Below are 18641 nucleotides of genomic sequence, written 5' to 3'. Positions count from 1 at the left end.
TTAGAGCTCCAGGGTAATTCGGCCGAAATCCCAGCCTTACAGACTTGATTTGGACGGATGTTGAACCTATACAGTAAATGCTGTGATGCTGTGGCATTTCTAGCCGCATGTCATGGAACGTCGAAGTCGATAAAGTCGTTTTTCTGCGCAAAGAAAGTACCGACGAACATGGACAGCCGTTACGTCAAGCTTGGGATGCTTTATCTTTTATCAAGCCATGAAGTTCTTGAATAACATCACTTTTTCCCATCTTATGGCGCAAATGATTTCATCGAACGCATTCCACACGATCTTGGAATGTGCTGTTCGAGATGGAGTTAGATGTCGCAACGGCGAATGCGGGTTTCGCTCGTTCTGGATTCTTCTGCAGTGTGAACTAAAAGCCCACTAGCATTACTTGGAGGCTGTGAACCTATCGCATCCAAGCTGTCAAGAGAGTTCACAGAGCCGTTCGCCCAACGTCTGTCCCTCGAAACGCCTGCTTGTTTTCCATTCGATCTCTTGTTGCGCCGCATTGTTTTTTCCTCGCCGGTAAATGTAGGACCTGCATCGGGTGGAAACGTTCGATAAGCTCTAAACTCATCCGGGACATTGTTTTAGCACAACAGAGTTCATCGAAGAATCCTTTGTGCATGTGTGAAAGTCGAGATAAATCCACACTTCCCCTCCCTTCGCCTCTGGGGAACCTCTTCTCGCGAAAAGATTACGGCTGGATTTTACCGACTTTTTCTTGCTTATCGATTTAATTAGATCTCGCATTTTGATCGAACGGGGATCATCTTCATCATCATGGAGGCAGGAGCTGGAATTGTTGGCTTCGTGTGGGTGTTGACTGCCTTTTCCGGCGGTATCGTCGTCGCGAGAAGTGTCATGAAAACCATACGATTCCACGGACTGGCATGGGAAGACTATTTGATGATCATCTCTATGGTAAGCACCTACACCAAACCCCCTTCAATATTCCATCTCATCCACTAACCACAACATTCAATTCAAACAGCTTCTCGCAGTCGTCTATGGAATATCCAGTACATTGATGTACACCATCGATTTCGGAAACCACGCACAACAACAACTGGCACCCTTCCACTCTCCAAAATTCGCAGAATATCTTTATCTCTGCCATGCTGTTGGATTCATGGCTCCCGTTTTCAGTCGGATTTCGTTTTGTCTGTATATGCTACGCGTGCTCAGCACGACGTCCGCATTCAGAAAACGCAGCATACACGCCTTTATCGCACTCCAACTCATCGTCAACGTCCCCATCACAATCTTCGTATTCACGCAATGTGGAAGCTTCCAAAATCTATGGCGACACGGCTTATTGACTTCCTCCACATCTTGCGTCCGCCACGACATCATCAAGATTTTGGCATTGATCGCTGTAGTCTTCAACGCCGTCACGGATGTTTACCTAACACTCCTTCCCGCAATCGTGGTGTGGAGCATAAAAGTCATGACGGCAAAAGCTCGCTTGGGGCTAGCAGCCACACTCGGTCTGTCTTTTTTCGCTTCCATCGCCAGTGTGATAAAGATATACTACGTATACGCTTTATACACCTACTCGCCAAACCCACTCACGATAGAAAGAGTGATACTGGTCATGGGTGTCGAAATCAATGTTGTGGTCATCGCCGCATCTATTCCCGTTTTGGCACCTCTGTTTTTGCAAAAGTCCGGGCAGAGTAGGAAGGGCATTTACAAGGATCCCGTGTTACCGACTTATGATATCAGTGTCGAGGGTGCTTCAAAGGGCAGCGATTTGCAATCGGGCAAGACTTTCAACATTTCGTCTAGCAAGACATTTGAACAGTCGTCGTCGGGCAAGAAGGATTCAATCGTCACGAGGACGACAGAGTTGTTTTCGGAAAACGGCACGGAAGGTACGCTTTCACCAACGACACCTTGGGATGAAATGCCAGAGATAGTGTTTTTGAGCGACAACAAGCAATGATTGCTGAGGAAGATTTGCAAATCATCAACGACACCAGATTGTAGCGAGCGAGCCTTTTCTCTTCTTCTTTTGTACAAGAATTAAACAATACCATAGTGATTATAATGAAACCGTATTTTCCATCATTCGTTGTGTTGAGATTGTCGTGGAAAGATCTTGTATGAGTTTGATACAACAATCCTATGGTCCATTGATAAACTGTACACCTGATGACGCCTCTATTCCATACCCCTTCTATTTATATCCCCACAGTGCTGCCATTACTCTCAACCGCCTATCCGACCCCACCACCTCAACATCGGACGTCCTGTCCGAAACCCTCTTCTCCCACTCCATCACCTTGCGCAATTTCACTCGGCAGTCTTTGACTTTTTCGTCCTCAACTTCATCAACAAGTACACCAAGCCATACCCACTAAACACAAACAAAGCCACAATACCAGCGTCTCTCCAACCGAAATACTTCTCCGTCAAATTCAACGTGGCCAAATAATCAGCACCGGTTCTGTACTGACAAACCTCACAGCCAGCCGTCGCATTAGGGTTCAACAAGTTTGTCCCGGCACCCATACCATTGAGATAGGGAGTCAAGTACTCGATACAAGTTTGCGAGGAAGGGGGGTTGAAGATTGCGAGTTCGGAAGTTTTGCAGGTGACGGGGATATCCCAGGTCGTGAAGACTAGCATGGAGCCGACGAGGTAGTTGAAAGGGTTCATGTAGTAAAGCCTATCCATCACAGGTTAGAAAATCATATTTCCATCTTATATCAATAGTAAAAGCGGCACTTACCAATATCTCCAGAACTCGGTAATTTGTCCATAAGGCACCACAGCACCACAGAATCCAACCAGGGTAAAGATGATCAGAGGGTTGACCAAAGCTGCTGCAACAGCATTGGGCGCGTACGCGGCGATGAATTGTCCGATGCCAGTGTAGATGAACTCGTACAGGAAGAAGACGAAGAACACAGCTCCGGCCGAGGAAGCTGCAGCAGGGAAGCCTACGGTATAGTAGTAACAGAAGAAGAACTGAACAGCGCAGATGACCAAGTAAGGAAATTCAGAGACGATGAGGGAAGTGACAAAGGCGATCCATGAGTACATCTTGGACTTCTTCTCGCGGGCATCGTAAATGTCGCGTTTTTCAATAAAGAGGGGTTGGAGTTGTGCTGGAGGAAAAATCATAATCAGCGTTTTGTCAGACCGAATAAGGACAATCGTTTTTACTCACCGATAACACCAGGAGCCACGAAGATAGCGTTGAAGACTGCAAAGAGTCGTTGCTGCATGTCCGACACGCTGTTACCCACTTGCCAGAAAGAAAAGCCAGCAAACAGTCCAGTAAGGATATGGAAGGCGAATTTGTTGTTGATGTAGTCAACATTGCGATACATTGTCGTATTAGCTCTGCCGGAAACAATCTTGATTTGTTCCCAAAGAGGCATTGCGAATTCCAATCCTTCAGTCTCATCTTCTCTAGGTGTGCTGTTGGCAGGATCCTGCAGACGGTCAAGTTCAGCAAGCATGGCGTCATGTTCGGGTGATGAGAGCCAGGTCTCGTTCCAGTTCTTTGAAGTGTCGGATATAACATCGATCATGTGTTCGGCCGGATTCTTCCCCTCGGGGCAAGGTGCACCGTGTTTACCAAAGTACTCACGAATCACTGACGCGTTCTCGCCAATCTCGCCGAAATAGGCCGTGTTGCCACCTTTTGCGAGAAGCAAGAGGTTATCGAATTGAGCGAATAGTTGAGAGCTGGGCTGATGAATGGTGACCAAGATTGCTTGTCCTGCTCCGGCAAGCTTCTTGAGGAAGCGAACCGTGTTGAAGGCTGCTTGGCCGTCGAGACCAGATGTCGGTTCATCCAAGAATACAAGGACGCTGGGTTTGGCGACGAGTTCGACACCGATAGTCAGGCGTTTGCGTTGTTCGATTGAGAGACCTGCGCCGCCAGATGTTCCGACGAGACAGTCTGCAATGTCGTGCATCTCCAGAAGGTCCAGAATAACGTCAACATACTTCAACTTGTCCTCTTTGGACGTGGTGCGAGGTTGGCGAAGGAGGGCAGAGAACTCGAGCGCTTCTCTCACAGTGCTGGGAGGATGGTCAGTAAGACACGTTCGCTAGTTGATTTGCCGGAGATACTCACGTGAGAGGTTCGTGCACATCCAATTGCTCGCAGTAACCGGTTGATCTTTGGAAACTGATAGACAGAGGACGCCCATCGACCAGTACAGAGCCGTGGATGGTTCCATCAGTCTTGCGTTGGGCCAGAACATCCAACAGAGTAGTTTTGCCAGCACCGGAAGCTCCCATCAGCGCACCCAGCATGCCTGGTTTTACAAAACCATGTACCCCGTTCAGAAGGACACGAGGGCCGTCAGAGGTTTGGACGGTATATGTCAGGTTCTTCCATGAGAATACAGATGTATTGCGAATGAGATCTCCCTCAAGTTTGTCGTCTGATCTGTCGGTTGACGAGTCGTTGGATGAGATAGGAGTCGACTTCTCGTTCTGTTGAGACTCTTCGTCCTGAATCGCGGGAAGAGCGTGCTTGGCGAGCTCGGATGGGACGAGAAGAAGACCCTTTTGTTCGTTGGTCTCCTTCCACATGGAAGTGAACAAGAAAGTCAAAGCAACATAGAACACCCACCAGACACTATTTTCGTTAGTATTAATCATCAGCGACGGTCTTGGAAACACTTACATGACGATACCGACGTTTCTCCAGAGATCGGAACGGCTGTAGCTCAAGGTAGCGAGATATTGATCGCCTGTAACACTCGTTGCGCCGACAGGAGCGCCACGAACACCAGTACACGCTTGATTCTCCATGGAGCCATATCCGGGTCCGTTAGGAACAAGGTTTGGCCCGACGCAAGGAATGATCTTTCCGCTGAATTCATTCGATAGCAGGGCATTGTAGGCGTAAGCAAGAGGATCAATCCAGTAAAGCCTGAGTAAGTACATCAGTAGAGATCGTTAAATGCAAGACGATGAATTTACCAAACAAACCAAGGATGCATTTCCGTCTTGGGAATCATGTATCCATTGTAAAGCAAAGTCGCCATAACAGCAAGTCCTGCCACTTTACTTGCGTCGTCGAAAGTTTTGAATGCCGCTCCGATGGTTCGGAACATCGCAGTCATACACATGGTACTTATCAAGATGATGAACCAGAATATGAAGAAGTGTCCGGCACTGTAGGTGAGTCCAGTCATGAAGTAAATGACGAGTGAGAATGCGGAAATCTGGAACAACAAGATGGGCATGTCTGTGATGATCTGTGCCAAACACCAAGCGATAGGGTTGTAAAGCGCAAAAGACTTGTGCTTCGCAAGGACAGGACGACCAGTGAACGAATCTGTGACTTCCGATTGGGCGAGGAGGACGTTGAAGAGTAGAGATACGAACAGGGCTCCAGATTTGATGAAGAGACCGGTGGAAGTGTCAGGTGCGTTGTAGAAAAGCGAGCCGGACGTGAGGGCTTGCACGAGATTGGACACTTGCTTGATGATGAGGACATTGATGTCGCCCCGGATGATTTGGAACTGTCGTTGAACCGCAGCTTTGAGTTGTGCTCCAAAGCCGACCGTAGTAGGTGCGCCTTTCGTAAGGATGTCTGAAGTCTTTTCGTCCGCGATAGTTTGTTGAAACTCGAGAGTTCGTTGTTTCGCCTCGCTTGTGGTAGGATAGTCATACTCGATCTCCATCTGCTCTCTGATAGTCGATGCCTGGTATAGTTCGACAATCTGGTCAGCGTTCCTTGGGAACTTGGATTCGAAGCCTTCGCGGGCCTGTCGCTCGGTAGGTACAGTAACACCTGTAAACAAAGTTAGACGTGCTCCAGAAGGTGCTTGGTCAGGGATTCTTACCAGTCAGGTAGTCAGCTACGTTTGCTCCGTCTGGACAATAAAAGCCAATGTCTCCCATAAACTGCTTGGCCATCTTGGCCGGGCCATAGTACAGCTGCTTGCCCTCATCAAGGACGAGCACTTTGTCGAATTGATCAAATATTCCATTGCCAGCTTGGTAAAGGGTAATGACCGAGGCGAGCCCAAAGATGTCAGACATGGATCTAACAGCCTTGACGTATTGGAGTGCTGTACTGGCATCAAGACCTCGTGTGGAATTGTCCCAGCAGTAGACACTTCCACGGGTAGCCATGGTTTCAATAATGCTGACACGCTTTCTCTCGCCTCCAGAGACTCCTCGAATGTACTCGTTGCCAACCTTGGTATTCTTGGTATGAGAAATACCAAGCTGCTTGAGCAGGAAGTCTCTTGATGCTTGGCGTGCTTCTTCCTTGCTTGAGAAGCCAGCGGTGACAGAGGCAGGCACCTTCATCCGTGTTGCAAAGTCGATTGTTTGACCAACGGTCAAAGAAGGAAAGAAGATTTCGTCTTCGGTGTTCATGACAATTTGGCCTTGGTATTTGGTTGCCTCGTCATGCTTGAGAGATCCATAGTTGACTTCGCCATCAATCTCAGCAAATCCAGAGCGTCGATTGGCAAGGAGCTTGAGGAGAGTTGTGCAGCCAGCACCAGGTCGTCCCAAGACTAACAGCATCTCTCCCGGTTTGACACAGCCGGAGCTCTGGTCGATGATGGTCCTGAGAGATGCTTTGTCGGTCTTGCGTCTACCCTTGAGTCTTCCGGGAAGAAATTGTGAAGCGACATTCTCGTTGAACAAGGCATCGGCTCCAACACCCTTGACTGTGAGGTTGTTCCATGTAACGCCAAGTTTCCTGTGTACTGACTTGGAGCCATCATCACGGCGGATGGCTTGTACCTCGGGCATCTCATCCCATTCGTCGGACTTTTCCATGTCGCTAGGGTAGTTGTGCTTGTGCATATCGTCGCCAGATTGAGATCCTGCTGGAGTAGGAATCAGAGTAGGTGTAGACACTGAAGGCTTCAGGTCAATAGCCGACATTGTTGCGTCGGCAGTCGGACAGAGGGACAGAAAAAAGATGTTGGAAGGAAAGAACGATGTAGAAGATGAGACAGAAGATGAAGAGTGTGTGTTTCCAGCTCAGCTTATAGGAGAGGGATAACTGACCAACAGCGACCTACCAAAGTCTATTCAAGACGATTCATCATCAAAGATGCATCAACAACACGCACCGAGAGCACAATCTCTCCGAATGAAAAACAAAATGGACTGTTGAAGTCCGATCGTTGCTGCGGATAGGGATGATGGGTGGTTTGAGTAACGCCTCGGATGAGGTCTGAGTAACACCTCCCGGGCGCGTCTGGACCTGTCGCAAGCACGTCGTTTCGGACGAATCGATTGCATCTTGTTGATACGTGGATCTTCGCAAGACTTGCTTGTTATAAGATGTTCGGTCAGATGGGTTTCAAAGTTTTGCCGACCATAATGATGGAAGAAGATAAGACGACGAATTGGTTGGAGAGCGACCGAGTCGGGATTTTTCCTTCCCTCGCCGACCGGATGCTAACTCCGATCATTCGACAAGGAAGTCGCTCTTGACACCCAAAATACCTATCGCTGTCCTATGTATTCAATACTCCGAATAGAATTGACGAAAACATGCGATGCAAGAAAGCCGGGATAAAACGCAAGCACACATGAGACAAAAGAGATTCGACGAGGATATTGGAAGAACATTTCATAAGAAAAACATATATCTACATAAAATATCATAACCATGTTGAACCCATTATACAAAATGCAAATGCTATGCTATGCAACAGGAAAGGAAAATCTACAACAAGAATGCAACAGCACCCAAGACCGCAGCGGCGAATCCAGCCTCAGCGCCAACCTTTCCAGCAGCACCAGTGTAGGCTGCAAGAGTAGAAGTGGCACTTCTAGTAGCATTACCAGCAGCAGCAAGTCCCGAAGAAGCAGAGCTGGCAACAGGAACAGCGGTACCGGCGACAATAGTGGTCTTTCCACTAATCACAGCAGTGGAAGTGGAGTACTCATATCCTTGAACACCAGTACATCTGCCATTGAAGCAAGAGTTATAGCTGCACTGAGAAGAAGACGAGCAAGTGGCGTTGTAAGGACCACAGACCATGCCTGCAGCAAACTCCTGGTAGGCAGAGGAAACAGTGCATTCGGCGCCGTTCTGGCACTGAGAAGTGGCATTGCAGGATTTGCCGAGAGGGATCAAAGAGCCGGAAGCGGTGGAGGAAGAAGCGGCAGTGCTGAGGGTGGAAGATGCTTGGTTGGCGAGGTATGCGGAAGAAGCGAGGAAGCCATTGCAAAGGCCATTGTTGCAAGTGTTGGTTGCGCATTGGGAGTCGGAAGTGCAGGCAGAGTTGAACTTGCCACAAGACTTGATTTGCCAGGCAGTGGAGGCGAAACAGTCAGCACCGTTCGCACATTGCTCGGTGGAAGCACACTCGGCACCCAGAGGAAGGGATCCGGCGGCTGCAACGACGGTGGAGGATGGAGCGGGCTGAATGCCACCGGTGGCAGCAGTGGCGGTGCCAGCAGCAGAGGCAGATTGCTGAGTTGATGAGGCAGTGTTGGCGAGGTAGGCGGACGAAGCCAAGAAGCCATTGCAGAGACCGTTGTTACAAGTGTTTGTTGCGCACTGAGAGTCGTTCTTGCATGCAGCATTGAATTTACCACATTGAGTGATTTGCATAAAGTTGGAAGCGAAGCACTCAACATCTCCAGCACATTGCTCTGAGTTCGCGCAGTTGGCGCCGAGAGGGAGAGAGTTGGGTGCTGCAACTACAGTGGATGAAGGAGCGGGGAGAGCTCCTTGGGGTGTAGAGGTCGACATGGCGGATGCAGAGGAGAAGCTCTGGCTAGTCGAGGTAGGCATAAGCCAGAGAGAAGAGGCGAGAATGCCATTGCAAAGGCCGTTGTTGCAGGTGTTGGTAGCACATTGGGAGTCATTCTCACATGCAGCGTTGAACTTGCCGCAAGAAGTAATTTGCATGAAGTTGCTGGCGAAGCATTGAGCTCCTCCAGCGCACTGCTCAGTGCGTGCACATTCGGCACCGAGAGGAAGGGTGCCGGGATCTGCGACAACAGTCGAAGATGGTGCTGGCTGAGCTCCTTGAGCATTGACAGCTGCTACAGCTGCAGCGACAGCGAAGAATGAAGAACGCATGTCGAAGGTTATTGAGGTCGAATTTGTGGCGGGATTGGAAGGTGGTAGGGATTGTAGAGATGGTCGATAGAGATAGAAGAATGGAGTAGATGTAGAGAGATGCTGATGGAGTGAAAATCAATTGGAGGCAGGCAACCCCTCACCTTATAAACTCAAGTCAAAGACATGCCACCTCGCCCCCGCCCCGCGGCCGTACAACCATGATCATGGTTTGGACAGAGCAAGCACCAGGTGAACAGAGCGCCGGTAGGAAAATGGAGCAGACCCCGCGTCATAAGTATACTGTTTTTAGAATAACGTTGTTGTCCCAAGCCACATCCGTTCGTGTTGATCTTGGTAAAGGCTCTTGGCATCAAGAATCAAGAGCCTCGGCCGAGTGTAGAATACTACGTCGATGATCTTTGACGATATTTTCGGGTTGATGCTCCGTATCTCATGCAGGGTTGTCCGTGTTCAGGCTATATGTAGGTGCTTGAATCGGCTTGATAGTCGTACTTGATGTTTTCGCATAGCTTTCTACGTACTCGTATCCATGCCGGTCGGTGTTTGATCATCGTCGTACAATCCCTGCATGTCGTCTCTTGCCCACAGCTTGACCGTGCGGTCGTAGCTTGAACTGACAATCCATTTGGCATCGCTGGTGATGTCTGTGGAAAGCACATGACCTGAATGACCACTCAGACTTTTGCATAGTGACCAGTCGTCGGCAGAGAAGATCTTGACGTTTCTGTCGAAACCTGAACTGACGAAGAAGGTACCGCTCTTCTTGGGGATGTACTCTGCAGAGTCACTTTGCTTGTCGAGAGATTTACCACTCAGAGGACCGTCGGTGCCCTTGAACCAACGAAGGTCAGTGACACCACCCTTGTGAGCACCTATTGAAGCAGTCTCCTTCATGGCACGAATGTCCCAGCACTTTGCGAAACCATCTCCAGAACCAGTCATGACGCGATAACCATCAGGACTCCAATCAAGACCGTAAATGGGAGCAATATGACTCTCAAGATAGAGAACACGACGACCGCTGCGCAAGTCCCACAAGCAAGCAATACTGTCCAGACCAGCACTGGCAAGAAGAGAACCATCCGTGTTGAATGCGACGGTGTAGGCCTCGTGTGAGTGGCCCTCTTGGAGTAGCAACTCGGTGGTTGTCTCAACATCCCAAAGTCTCCAAGTTGTGTCGTATGATGCAGAAGCGAGGTATTTGCCTGAAGGGTGGAACTCGGTACGGCACACTCTGCCAGAATGACCTGACAAGGTCGAAAGTGGAGTGTCTTGATTGAGCGACCAGAGATGAATGTTGCCCTCTCCACCACCTGAAGCCATGTTCAAGCTGCCTTCTGACACTGTTGTACCATCAAGAGTGGCGCCAGGGAACCATGAGATACCACTGACCTGTGCAGTATGACCACGGAACACGCCCTTCTCTTCTAGATTCGGCACGTCCAGCAACTTGATTGAACCTCCCCAGTTTCCTGCAGCAATCATCTTTCCGTTGGGAGAAAAGCGGGCCATGCTGACGGGTCGCTCTCCAGCAATCTGTGAACCGAACAGCTCGAAGCCTGATAATTTGTCCTTTACGTAGTTGCGGTGGTCGACATGTCGTTGTAATGGGATGGCGGATTCGAGTCGTTGAAAGTGGACGCGCTGTTGTGTTCTGGGTAGGGAGAAGCGTGCGATTTCCTTGCGGGCCTCAAGCAGCTCATCGACACCTTCTGTGTAGAATTCTTGCTCCTCCTCGTCTGCTTCATCCTCGGCAGCCTCATCCATGGCGACATCTTCTCCGGTAGCTTCTTGTTTGGCGTACATCAACTCGCGTAGACGGTCTCTGCGGTCTTCCGGACGCTCTCCAAATAGTGTGATGGGCTCTCCAATCTCTCGTAACCTCGCGCGGACTCGGACATCGTCGGTAGGGACAGCAATGGCGTTTGCTTTTCGCTTGCGGTTGAATTGTGCGATGACATCTGCAGCTTTTTCTGAAGGACCTCCAGCGGCCGAGGGCATGTAATAGTCGGTATCGAGGGGGACACTGGCGAGATCATAGGTCATGTCTGCATCCTGGTGCACAGTGGGCATTAGTTGTGGACGGGAGCTGGGATGATTTGTGAACATGCGCGCGTCGCAGTCAGACGGGGATCGACATACCTCGGGGTCCTCCTCGACATAGGCCTGGCGCGACGGGTGTATCGACATGATGGCGGTGGGTTGTGATGGGGTTTGTGTCTTGTCGCAAAGTCGCAGCTCTCGGTCGAACTGTCCAGGCTCAGCGGCGCCAAAAGTTCAAGTTGTCGGCGGCATGTTCCATCCCCGGATTGTCGACTGACTCGGGACGCGGAATGACGTGCGTCGCCGAGGAAAGTTTCAGGAACGTCTGCATCACCAAAGCATCAGATGTTGCTGTCGCCAATTCTGTCCCTTCTCCTGTTGATCCTCTCTCATCTTCTGTCGCACGTGCAACATGCTATAGACGCTCCTCGACTGATATCAGTGTCAATGTCTCTCCGCCGCACTCTCCTCCGTCCGCGACTGCCTGCCATAGGCCGGCCCTTTTCAGCACCCTCGCCAATCAGGAGTCAATCAACTCATGCCCCCTTCACATATCGACTCGGCGCATCATCCAGCGGCAAATCCAGCGGCGTATCCCCTCCGAATGATATCAACACTTTCCCTCAGTCGCTGCTGGACCGCGACGACCCCTACTTCAGCTCGAATGATCGATATTCTGGTGAAGATGCCTTTTTCATGGCCAAGATTGCTCGCAGCGATAGATACGTTGTATTTGGTCTCGCCGATGGTGTAGGAGGTTGGAGAGACTCGGGTATTGACCCTGGGAGATACTCGCACGGTTTGTGCAAATACATGGCGACCAAGACACACCGTCCAGAGACAGAAGGAGATTTGAAGCCTCGCAACCTGCTGCAATTCGGCTATGAGAAGGTCATGAGTGATCGAAGCATCCAAGCTGGAGGCTGCACTGCCTGCATTGGCGCTATTGAACCCTCGGGCGCTCTCGAGGTCGCCAAGTAAGTGCCTGACTGCTCGGCATCAACCAAGACTCACTAACAAGTACAGTCTCGGAGATTCTGGCTTCCTCATCCTCGCGCCTGGCAAGGTCTCATTCATGTCGCCTGCACAGACACACGCCTTCAACACGCCGTACCAGCTCAGCAAGCTTACAGAACGCATGAAGGCCCAGAACCGCATCTTTGGCAACAGCGCTCAGATCTCCGAGACTCCTGCTCAGTCAGACGTCACAAACCACAAGCTACACCACGGCGAACTCGTCATCTTCGCGACTGATGGCGTACTGGACAACTTGTCAGCCATGGACATACTCAAAATCGTCCAACCCATCATGGAGAAGCGCGGCTACTGGTCTGCCGCATCATCCGCAAACCAAGGCGTCGAATCAAAAGAAGCCATCGTCAAGGCCGACAAGCTACGAGACCCCAAAGAACAGAAAAATATTGCAAACCTTCCATCAGAACTGGCCTACGCCATCATGCGTAATGCCAAAATCGCCGGCCTCGACACCCGCAGAGATGGTCCTTTCGCAAAGGAGGTCCACAAATATTTCCCCAATGAAGAGTACCACGGCGGCAAACCTGACGATATCGCTGTCATCGTTGCTCTTGCCATTCAAGATGGTAATCCCAAGGCAAAGCTTTGAGCTTGCCGCATACATAAACAACATTTGCATTGGTTTTGGAGTTTGAGACGGTTTCTCGATTGCATTGGAGATGGCTTTTGATTTTGGTCTTGATTTTTAGATTCGCGTAGATATGCGATCATCTCGCTTTTGAATAGGAAAGGACTTTGTTCGTTTTGCATTCTGGAACTGTTATGCTTATGTTGATATCTGTGATAGTCCGACAGTGAGACGCTTCACTCTCATGGCAATAGGCGGCATGGTGTTGTCACGATTCACCTCTAGAAAATCCACAAAAAGCATAGCCAAATAGAGAGAACTTATATTCTCCACCTTGAATACTGGCTCAGTGAGTAAATGTAAGGCTACGTCAAATGTCGAACGATCCATGGGTGACCAGGGTGATACACGCGACGTTGGAGAATGCCAAGACTTTCCGACTCCCATCTCTTTTTGCGCGCCAACTTTATCGATGTCCAAACCATCTATTTCACGACTCAGGCATACAATCATTCTCGGATTCTGTTCATTGGCTACTTCATCAAAGTACGAATCTAGTGAGAATTTAATGTGTCCGCAATAAGACAAAGCAGCCCGTCGAAACCTTTGATCACCTAACCGAGACTCTTGGAAGCAATCCGGAAAAGTCACAGGATCATCTTCCCGGACTGGCCAAATCACCACCTCTCACTTTACAAAAGGACATACCACATCGACCACCTTGACTTCACAGCCAAACTCCGACATTTGTCAAAAATGCTAGACATCGGCAAAGAAACCCCCCTCCCAACGCCAAAATGCTACTTCACATGCACGACCCTACCAGCCTATCTAGACACCACCCAACAACCGACCAAAAGCCCACCATACAGTCTATTACACAGCACACCATACTACCACACCCTAACCCTTCTCACCCCTATATCTTCCCCTCTCAAACCCCAAGATGTGGAATCGAAATATGCGAAAATCAACCTATCCCTCCTGGAAATCTTAACCGGCGATTTCTTCACAAACAAAATCAAAAAGGGAGATGTATTATTGGTTTCCGCGCCTTTACATCTTTCTTCTACATCTTCTGTCGCAATGTTCACATTGGTGGAGGGTGTGTTGACCATAACCTGCGATCGCGCGACTTACGAAAGAGCCGGCCTTCTCGGAACACCCATCCCAAACCCTCATGCCAGAAAACATGCGACTCCAAACTTCAAGATTGAGCTAAATCTACGTCTTCCCTCTATGCTTGCTGGAAAAAAAGGATTCGAACGATTACTGCACGCTGCAAAATCAGTATTTATGGGGCAAATGACATGGTTACTCTACGATATTTCCAGCGACCTCTCCACCTCGGACATTTCTCTAGGCGAAAATGTGGAAATCAAACACATCAAACCACAAACGGAAGAATTGAAGGATGTAATAATTCCACCCTTCCCAACCAAAAACGCCGATATTTCAAAATCCAATCAAGACGATGTCACAGAATTGCTCGAATGGCTTTCTCTGGCTGCTATTTCTTCCCCACGCATAGAGCAGGGGGATTTGGTCGATGAGATTATTTCCCGCTATTCTGTTCCCAACACCTCTGCCTCTGCCACTTCCACAACACAAACTTTGACAAAAATAACATGTACGGGATTCTTACCCAGTAGCACGATTGCAGACATCTTCGCCAAACTCGTCATCGCAGCAAATAAATCTTGGTTTGCGATATTGGTGCAAGGGTTTGACGGAGACAAAGGTGTTGTGGTGTTGAAGACTCAAGATCAGAGGGCGTTGTGTTGGGATCTGGAAGGTTAGGTTGAGCTCAAAAGACACTTTTTCGAGCAAAGGAAGAAAAAAGCGCATGTACTGTAAATGATGAGAAATACCCATCGAGTGTAATTAACAATCAATGAGAAATACCGCTGAGCGATAGAGTGTAAGCAATCACGATGACAGAGCTAGGAAGTGAAGATGTGGTCACTTAAGATACATGCATGCACTCAAGGAGCACATCCGTACAAGAAGAAAAGAAGAATAAAAAACAAGAAGAATCGACTGAGAAAGAAGCCTGTCATCGCGAGAGAAAGAAAATCTGGAGAAATCCTAACTTGGGGGTTTTACTTGTATTAAATTACGACGATTGCGGTGTATTCATACACGGGGTCGATTGTGGTATTTGTTGTGATCATCAAGGCGAGACACAGCGGAAGGAAGACATCATATCCTCATCACCGCCAATATACTCTTGCACCTTGGGATACAAGCAAATGGGTCTTCCTCTGCCGGTGGTCTGGTTGCCCATCAACATACCAGTATTAGGATCAACATTAGTGAGATTGACAGTGGTAAGTTGGTCCGGAGCAATGCCCTTTTCCACCCAATCGATCAAATCTTGCAAGACATTGGTAGGGAAATGTCCATCACCGGGTACACAATGTTAGGTTCCAGGAGCCAGGAAAAGACGAAAGTAATCATTGACATTGGCGTCGAGTTCGCGGACGCGATCGTGATAGTTCTGCGAGCCTTGGTATGGGATTAATTGATCGGTGTAGCCGTGCCAAGTGAGCATTTTACCTCCTCGGTTTCTGAAGCGGGAGATATCCGGGTCGCGAGCGCTGACGATAGAATCATAGCGGTTAATGCCTTGGTGAATCAAGGTGGTGAAGTCGTCGCGGGTTAGGTTGCTCATGTTCAAGGTTGGGTCTTCGGCTACCCAGAGCTGTAGCCAGTCTTGGGATAAGGAGAAGGGAGCGACGGTGCAATTGTTCTGGTCGGTGCAAGTGGTGTTGGCGACGTAGGACAGATCTGCGTCGGGGCCGTAGCCGTACCAGAGAAACCTGCCATCGGCGGCGCGAGGTCCTGTCCAGGTATCTTGAATGATCTTGACGCCCTCGGTGGTGAAGGTTTTGTTGGTGCCATCGCAGTTGTAGGATTTGCCGATGAGGGTGAGCGGGTCGAACTTGCAGAGATCTGGGCGACTGAGAACTCCATCTACGAGACCGTCGAGTCCGTCACAGGCATTGAATGCAGCAGAGGTGATGGCCTCACGCTCACATGCAGGCACGGCATAGTCCGACTCGTACATGAGTTGGTGCGGGAACTGCATGCTTGGGAAGAATTCTGCCCAGTTGATGGCAGGGGCAAGAGCGATAATGCCGTCGAAAGCGTCGGGATATCTCTGAGCGATCATGTTGCCCTGGCGACCACCTTGGGAACACCCAACCCAGTAAGAGTGGGCAGCAGCTTGTCCATAGAAAGAGTTGGTAACACTCTTGCCAATGATAGAAAGGTCGTTGAGCACGGCACTTGACCAAATGTTTATGCGGGCGTAGTCAGGGTTTCCAGGACTCAGCAGGGTCCATTCGGCTGAGCTGAACTCGAGAGTAGAAACACCGCCGTCAGTAGAAGCGACGGCAAAACCAGCATCGACAGGTGGGATGGTGGTGACCAGGCCTTGAGTGGCAGCATAACCACTACCTCCAGCACCTAGGAACCTGCCGTTCCATTCGGAGGGTGGTGGTAAGTAGACTTGAACGGTAATGTTGTGGTCCGAACCTGGACGGGAGTATTTGACGGTGACATTGCAGAAATCAACAGCATCGAACTGTGACTTTGTCCAGACTTGAATTGGAATTGATGGCAGAGAGAAGTTTGTGACGGGAGTTGCATGCAAGCTCAAGATATTGGCACCGAAGACAGAAGGCAAAGGAATAGACTGTGCAATGCAAGCACTTGCAAGAGAAGGCGCAGAGGCCATGAATGCATTCATAGACATGGCGGGAAGAGCTGTGCTTGATGGTGTACTACAAAGCGGAGCATCCTACCTGTTTATATAGACTTACAGGAATTAGGTATTGTAGGGGATGCAATGCCAATGTTTGAGTATCGGGCCCGACAAGACATGGCTGCTCTGTCGATGAGTGTATGATGTGGTAAGGAAAGTCAATTCGATACTTTAGTGGTTCGGCGACACGGTTGGAAGACGGCTACGGCAGGGCGACAAACCGGCGGAAGGCGACGAGACCGACGGGAGTCTGGCAAAGAAGCACAACCGTCGTTCGTCTGGAAAGAGAAATGGAAGGTCCGGGTCAGAAAGTGAAAGAGGAAGTGGAATGCGGGGTGGAAGGAGCTGCGTGCATTGACCACCCGAGTGGCTGCCGATTTTCGTCACCATCGAAATAATTCCTGCCCATCAACACAACATCACAACCACATCGTCGCAATGGAGTCAACACCCGCAGCATCAACAGGCGCACAGCCGCCAGTCACCATTGTCTGCGTCGGTATGGCAGGCAGTGGCAAGACGACCTTCATGCAGCGCATCAACTCGCATCTGCACTCGAAACAAACACCGCCCTATGTCATGAACCTCGATCCCGCCGTGCGCAAAGTCCCCTTCGACTCGAACATCGACATCAGAGACAGCGTCAACTACCGCGAAGTCATGAAACAATACAACCTCGGCCCCAACGGTGGCATCCTCACATCGCTCAACCTGTTTGCGACAAAGATTGACCAAGTCTTGAACATCCTGGAGAAGCGCTGCTTGCCGGAAAACCAAGAGAAGGGAGAAGAACACAAGGTGCCCAAGCACGTTCTGGTCGACACACCTGGCCAAATCGAAGTCTTTGTCTGGTCAGCAAGTGGAAGCATTCTGCTCTCTTCTCTCGCCTCGTCCTTCCCTACCGTCCTCGCCTATGTCATCGACACTCCTCGCACCACCGCCTCCACCTCAACATTCATGTCAAACATGCTCTACGCCATCTCAATCATGTACAAGACCCGCCTACCAATGATCCTCGTCTTCAACAAGAACGATGTCAAGTCAGAAGAGGAAGCAATCGACTGGATGCGCGACTTTGAGTCCTTCCAAGAAGCTCTCCGCAGAGAGGAAGAGGAAGAAGCAGAAACAGGCGCCGGCGGCTCAGGCTACATGGGCTCTCTCCTCAACAGCATGAGTTTGGTACTCGAAGAATTCTACAACAACCTCTCCGTCGTGGGTGTAAGCAGCATGACCGGCGCCGGCATCGACGCCTTCTTCGAAGCTGTGGAAGAGAAGCGCGAAGAATTCAACAAAGATTACAAAGCCGATCTCGACCGCAGAAAGGCTCAACGCGAGCAAGAAAAGGAAGCAAACCGTGAAAAAGAAGTCGCTCGTATGATGAAGGATATGCGCGTGGGAGGAAACAAGCGCGCACAAAAAGAAGAAGCCGAAACCGTTTCTGAAGCCGAAGAGGAAGATGAGGATGATGGTGCCTTGGTCGACAGAGATGAAGACGAAGATGTCAGTCAAGATACCCTGCAGAAGCGCTATCAAGAAGCTCTCAGTGCGGGTAACCAGATGTCTGGCGAGGATCTGAGTTTTGCCAAATATGTCCAAGCTGCTGGGATGAGTAAGAAGTAGACTTGACTTGTTCTTTCTCTCCCTATCTTTCAGCGCAAATTCAAACGATGTTATGATACCCCCAATCACCCTCCTTCGCATCTACCCAAATTCTATCTTTCTCTCAAGTCTTTCTGTTTGATGGAGTTCATTCTCCGACGTCAATAAAACTCATGACTACCCGTATTTCGAAAATCCAATATCTGGAAGAAGAAGAAGAAGAAGAAGAAGAAGATCATGAAATTCAAGACGTTTGGATAAGAAGACAATTTGGCATTAGCCATTTGATGATGAATTAGATACAAGATTTGATCAAAAAGCAGATATGGAGAATGTCATGTGTCATGTGAAAATGGTCGTGAGACGTTCAACCCCTTGCCTATCATAATTTCGTGTTTGGATCCAACCCACTTACGCCATATCAGGAAATACAGGAGAGAGACAGCAAAAAGGGAGAGGATACAACAGGAGAAAAGGAGAAAAGGACAGGGTGAAGGAAAGGGAAAAGGACAGGGTTCGAGGAAAAAGGAAAAAACAAATCGCTGTGTTGGGCGTGAGATGGTTGGGTCGTGGTT

At 49.5% G+C, this 18641-nt stretch overlaps 8 protein-coding genes across 8 annotated transcripts; 4 read left to right on the top strand and 4 right to left on the bottom strand.

Annotated features, from left to right (window-relative positions):
• Window positions 1-537: 537 nt before the first annotated feature.
• M438DRAFT_303647 (uncharacterized protein) lies at window positions 538-2077 on the top strand. Its single transcript, XM_029902166.1, has 2 exons — window positions 538-930; window positions 1001-2077. Exons 1-2 carry the CDS (start codon window positions 790-792, stop codon window positions 1952-1954), a joined length of 1095 nt encoding a protein of 364 aa, XP_029757098.1. The 5' UTR covers window positions 538-789; the 3' UTR covers window positions 1955-2077.
• Window positions 2078-2139: 62 nt separating this feature from the next.
• Window positions 2140-6822, bottom strand: M438DRAFT_303646 (putative Brefeldin A resistance protein). The gene is made up of 7 exons (XM_029902165.1): window positions 5829-6822; window positions 4960-5776; window positions 4661-4909; window positions 4103-4612; window positions 3185-4047; window positions 2744-3122; window positions 2140-2680 (listed from the first exon to the last, which is right to left on the bottom strand). The coding sequence occupies exons 1-7, from the start codon at window positions 6805-6807 to the stop codon at window positions 2305-2307; spliced, it is 4173 nt and encodes a 1390-aa protein (XP_029757097.1). The 5' UTR covers window positions 6808-6822; the 3' UTR covers window positions 2140-2304.
• Window positions 6823-7681: 859 nt separating this feature from the next.
• Window positions 7682-9049, bottom strand: M438DRAFT_358511 (uncharacterized protein; the record flags this gene model as incomplete). Its single annotated transcript, XM_029907264.1, has 1 exon — window positions 7682-9049. The coding sequence occupies one exon, from the start codon at window positions 9047-9049 to the stop codon at window positions 7682-7684; it is 1368 nt and encodes a 455-aa protein (XP_029757096.1).
• Window positions 9050-9565: 516 nt separating this feature from the next.
• M438DRAFT_377224 (pre-mRNA-processing factor 4) lies at window positions 9566-11242 on the bottom strand (the record flags this gene model as incomplete). The annotated part of the gene is made up of 2 exons (XM_029908717.1): window positions 9566-11107; window positions 11195-11242. 2 exons carry the CDS (start codon window positions 11240-11242, stop codon window positions 9566-9568), a joined length of 1590 nt encoding a protein of 529 aa, XP_029757095.1.
• A 300-nt stretch (window positions 11243-11542) lies between these two features.
• M438DRAFT_303637 (protein serine/threonine phosphatase 2C) lies at window positions 11543-12864 on the top strand (the record flags this gene model as incomplete). Its single annotated transcript, XM_029902164.1, has 2 exons — window positions 11543-12072; window positions 12122-12864. 2 exons carry the CDS (start codon window positions 11543-11545, stop codon window positions 12717-12719), a joined length of 1128 nt encoding a protein of 375 aa, XP_029757094.1. The 3' UTR covers window positions 12720-12864.
• A 324-nt stretch (window positions 12865-13188) lies between these two features.
• Window positions 13189-14734, top strand: M438DRAFT_348554 (uncharacterized protein). The gene has a single exon (XM_029906169.1). It carries the CDS (start codon window positions 13455-13457, stop codon window positions 14496-14498), a length of 1044 nt encoding a protein of 347 aa, XP_029757093.1. The 5' UTR covers window positions 13189-13454; the 3' UTR covers window positions 14499-14734.
• A 137-nt stretch (window positions 14735-14871) lies between these two features.
• M438DRAFT_385302 (tannase and feruloyl esterase) lies at window positions 14872-16574 on the bottom strand (the record flags this gene model as incomplete). The annotated part of the gene is made up of 3 exons (XM_029908969.1): window positions 15147-16574; window positions 14994-15074; window positions 14872-14960 (listed from the first exon to the last, which is right to left on the bottom strand). The coding sequence occupies exons 1-3, from the start codon at window positions 16456-16458 to the stop codon at window positions 14872-14874; spliced, it is 1482 nt and encodes a 493-aa protein (XP_029757092.1). The 5' UTR covers window positions 16459-16574.
• A 331-nt stretch (window positions 16575-16905) lies between these two features.
• M438DRAFT_358506 (uncharacterized protein) lies at window positions 16906-18087 on the top strand (the record flags this gene model as incomplete). Its single annotated transcript, XM_029907263.1, has 1 exon — window positions 16906-18087. One exon carries the CDS (start codon window positions 16906-16908, stop codon window positions 18085-18087), a length of 1182 nt encoding a protein of 393 aa, XP_029757091.1.
• Window positions 18088-18641: the final 554 nt, after the last annotated feature.

The sequence above is a fragment of the Aureobasidium pullulans genome, assembly GCF_000721785.1.
Source record: "Aureobasidium pullulans EXF-150 unplaced genomic scaffold scaffold_22, whole genome shotgun sequence".
In the NCBI taxonomy this organism is placed as follows: Eukaryota; Fungi; Ascomycota; class Dothideomycetes; order Dothideales; family Saccotheciaceae; genus Aureobasidium; species Aureobasidium pullulans.
The sequence above is the reverse complement of the archived record's forward strand: the minus strand, read 5'-3'. Positions and strand labels throughout refer to the sequence as shown.

Coding starts and splice junctions, on each gene's coding strand:
- M438DRAFT_303647 (XM_029902166.1), top strand. CDS start 790: ATGGAGGCAGGAGCTGGAATTGTTGGCTTCGTGTGGGTGTTGACTGCC. Junction 931..1,000: donor ATTTGATGATCATCTCTATG/GTAAGCACCTAC, acceptor CAATTCAAACAG/CTTCTCGCAGTCGTCTATGG.
- M438DRAFT_303646 (XM_029902165.1), bottom strand. CDS start 6,807: ATGCACAAGCACAACTACCCTAGCGACATGGAAAAGTCCGACGAATGG. Junction 4,613..4,660: donor AGAAACGTCGGTATCGTCAT/GTAAGTGTTTCC, acceptor TAACGAAAATAG/TGTCTGGTGGGTGTTCTATG. Junction 2,681..2,743: donor ACCGAGTTCTGGAGATATTG/GTAAGTGCCGCT, acceptor TGTGATGGATAG/GCTTTACTACATGAACCCTT.
- M438DRAFT_348554 (XM_029906169.1), top strand. CDS start 13,455: ATGCTAGACATCGGCAAAGAAACCCCCCTCCCAACGCCAAAATGCTAC.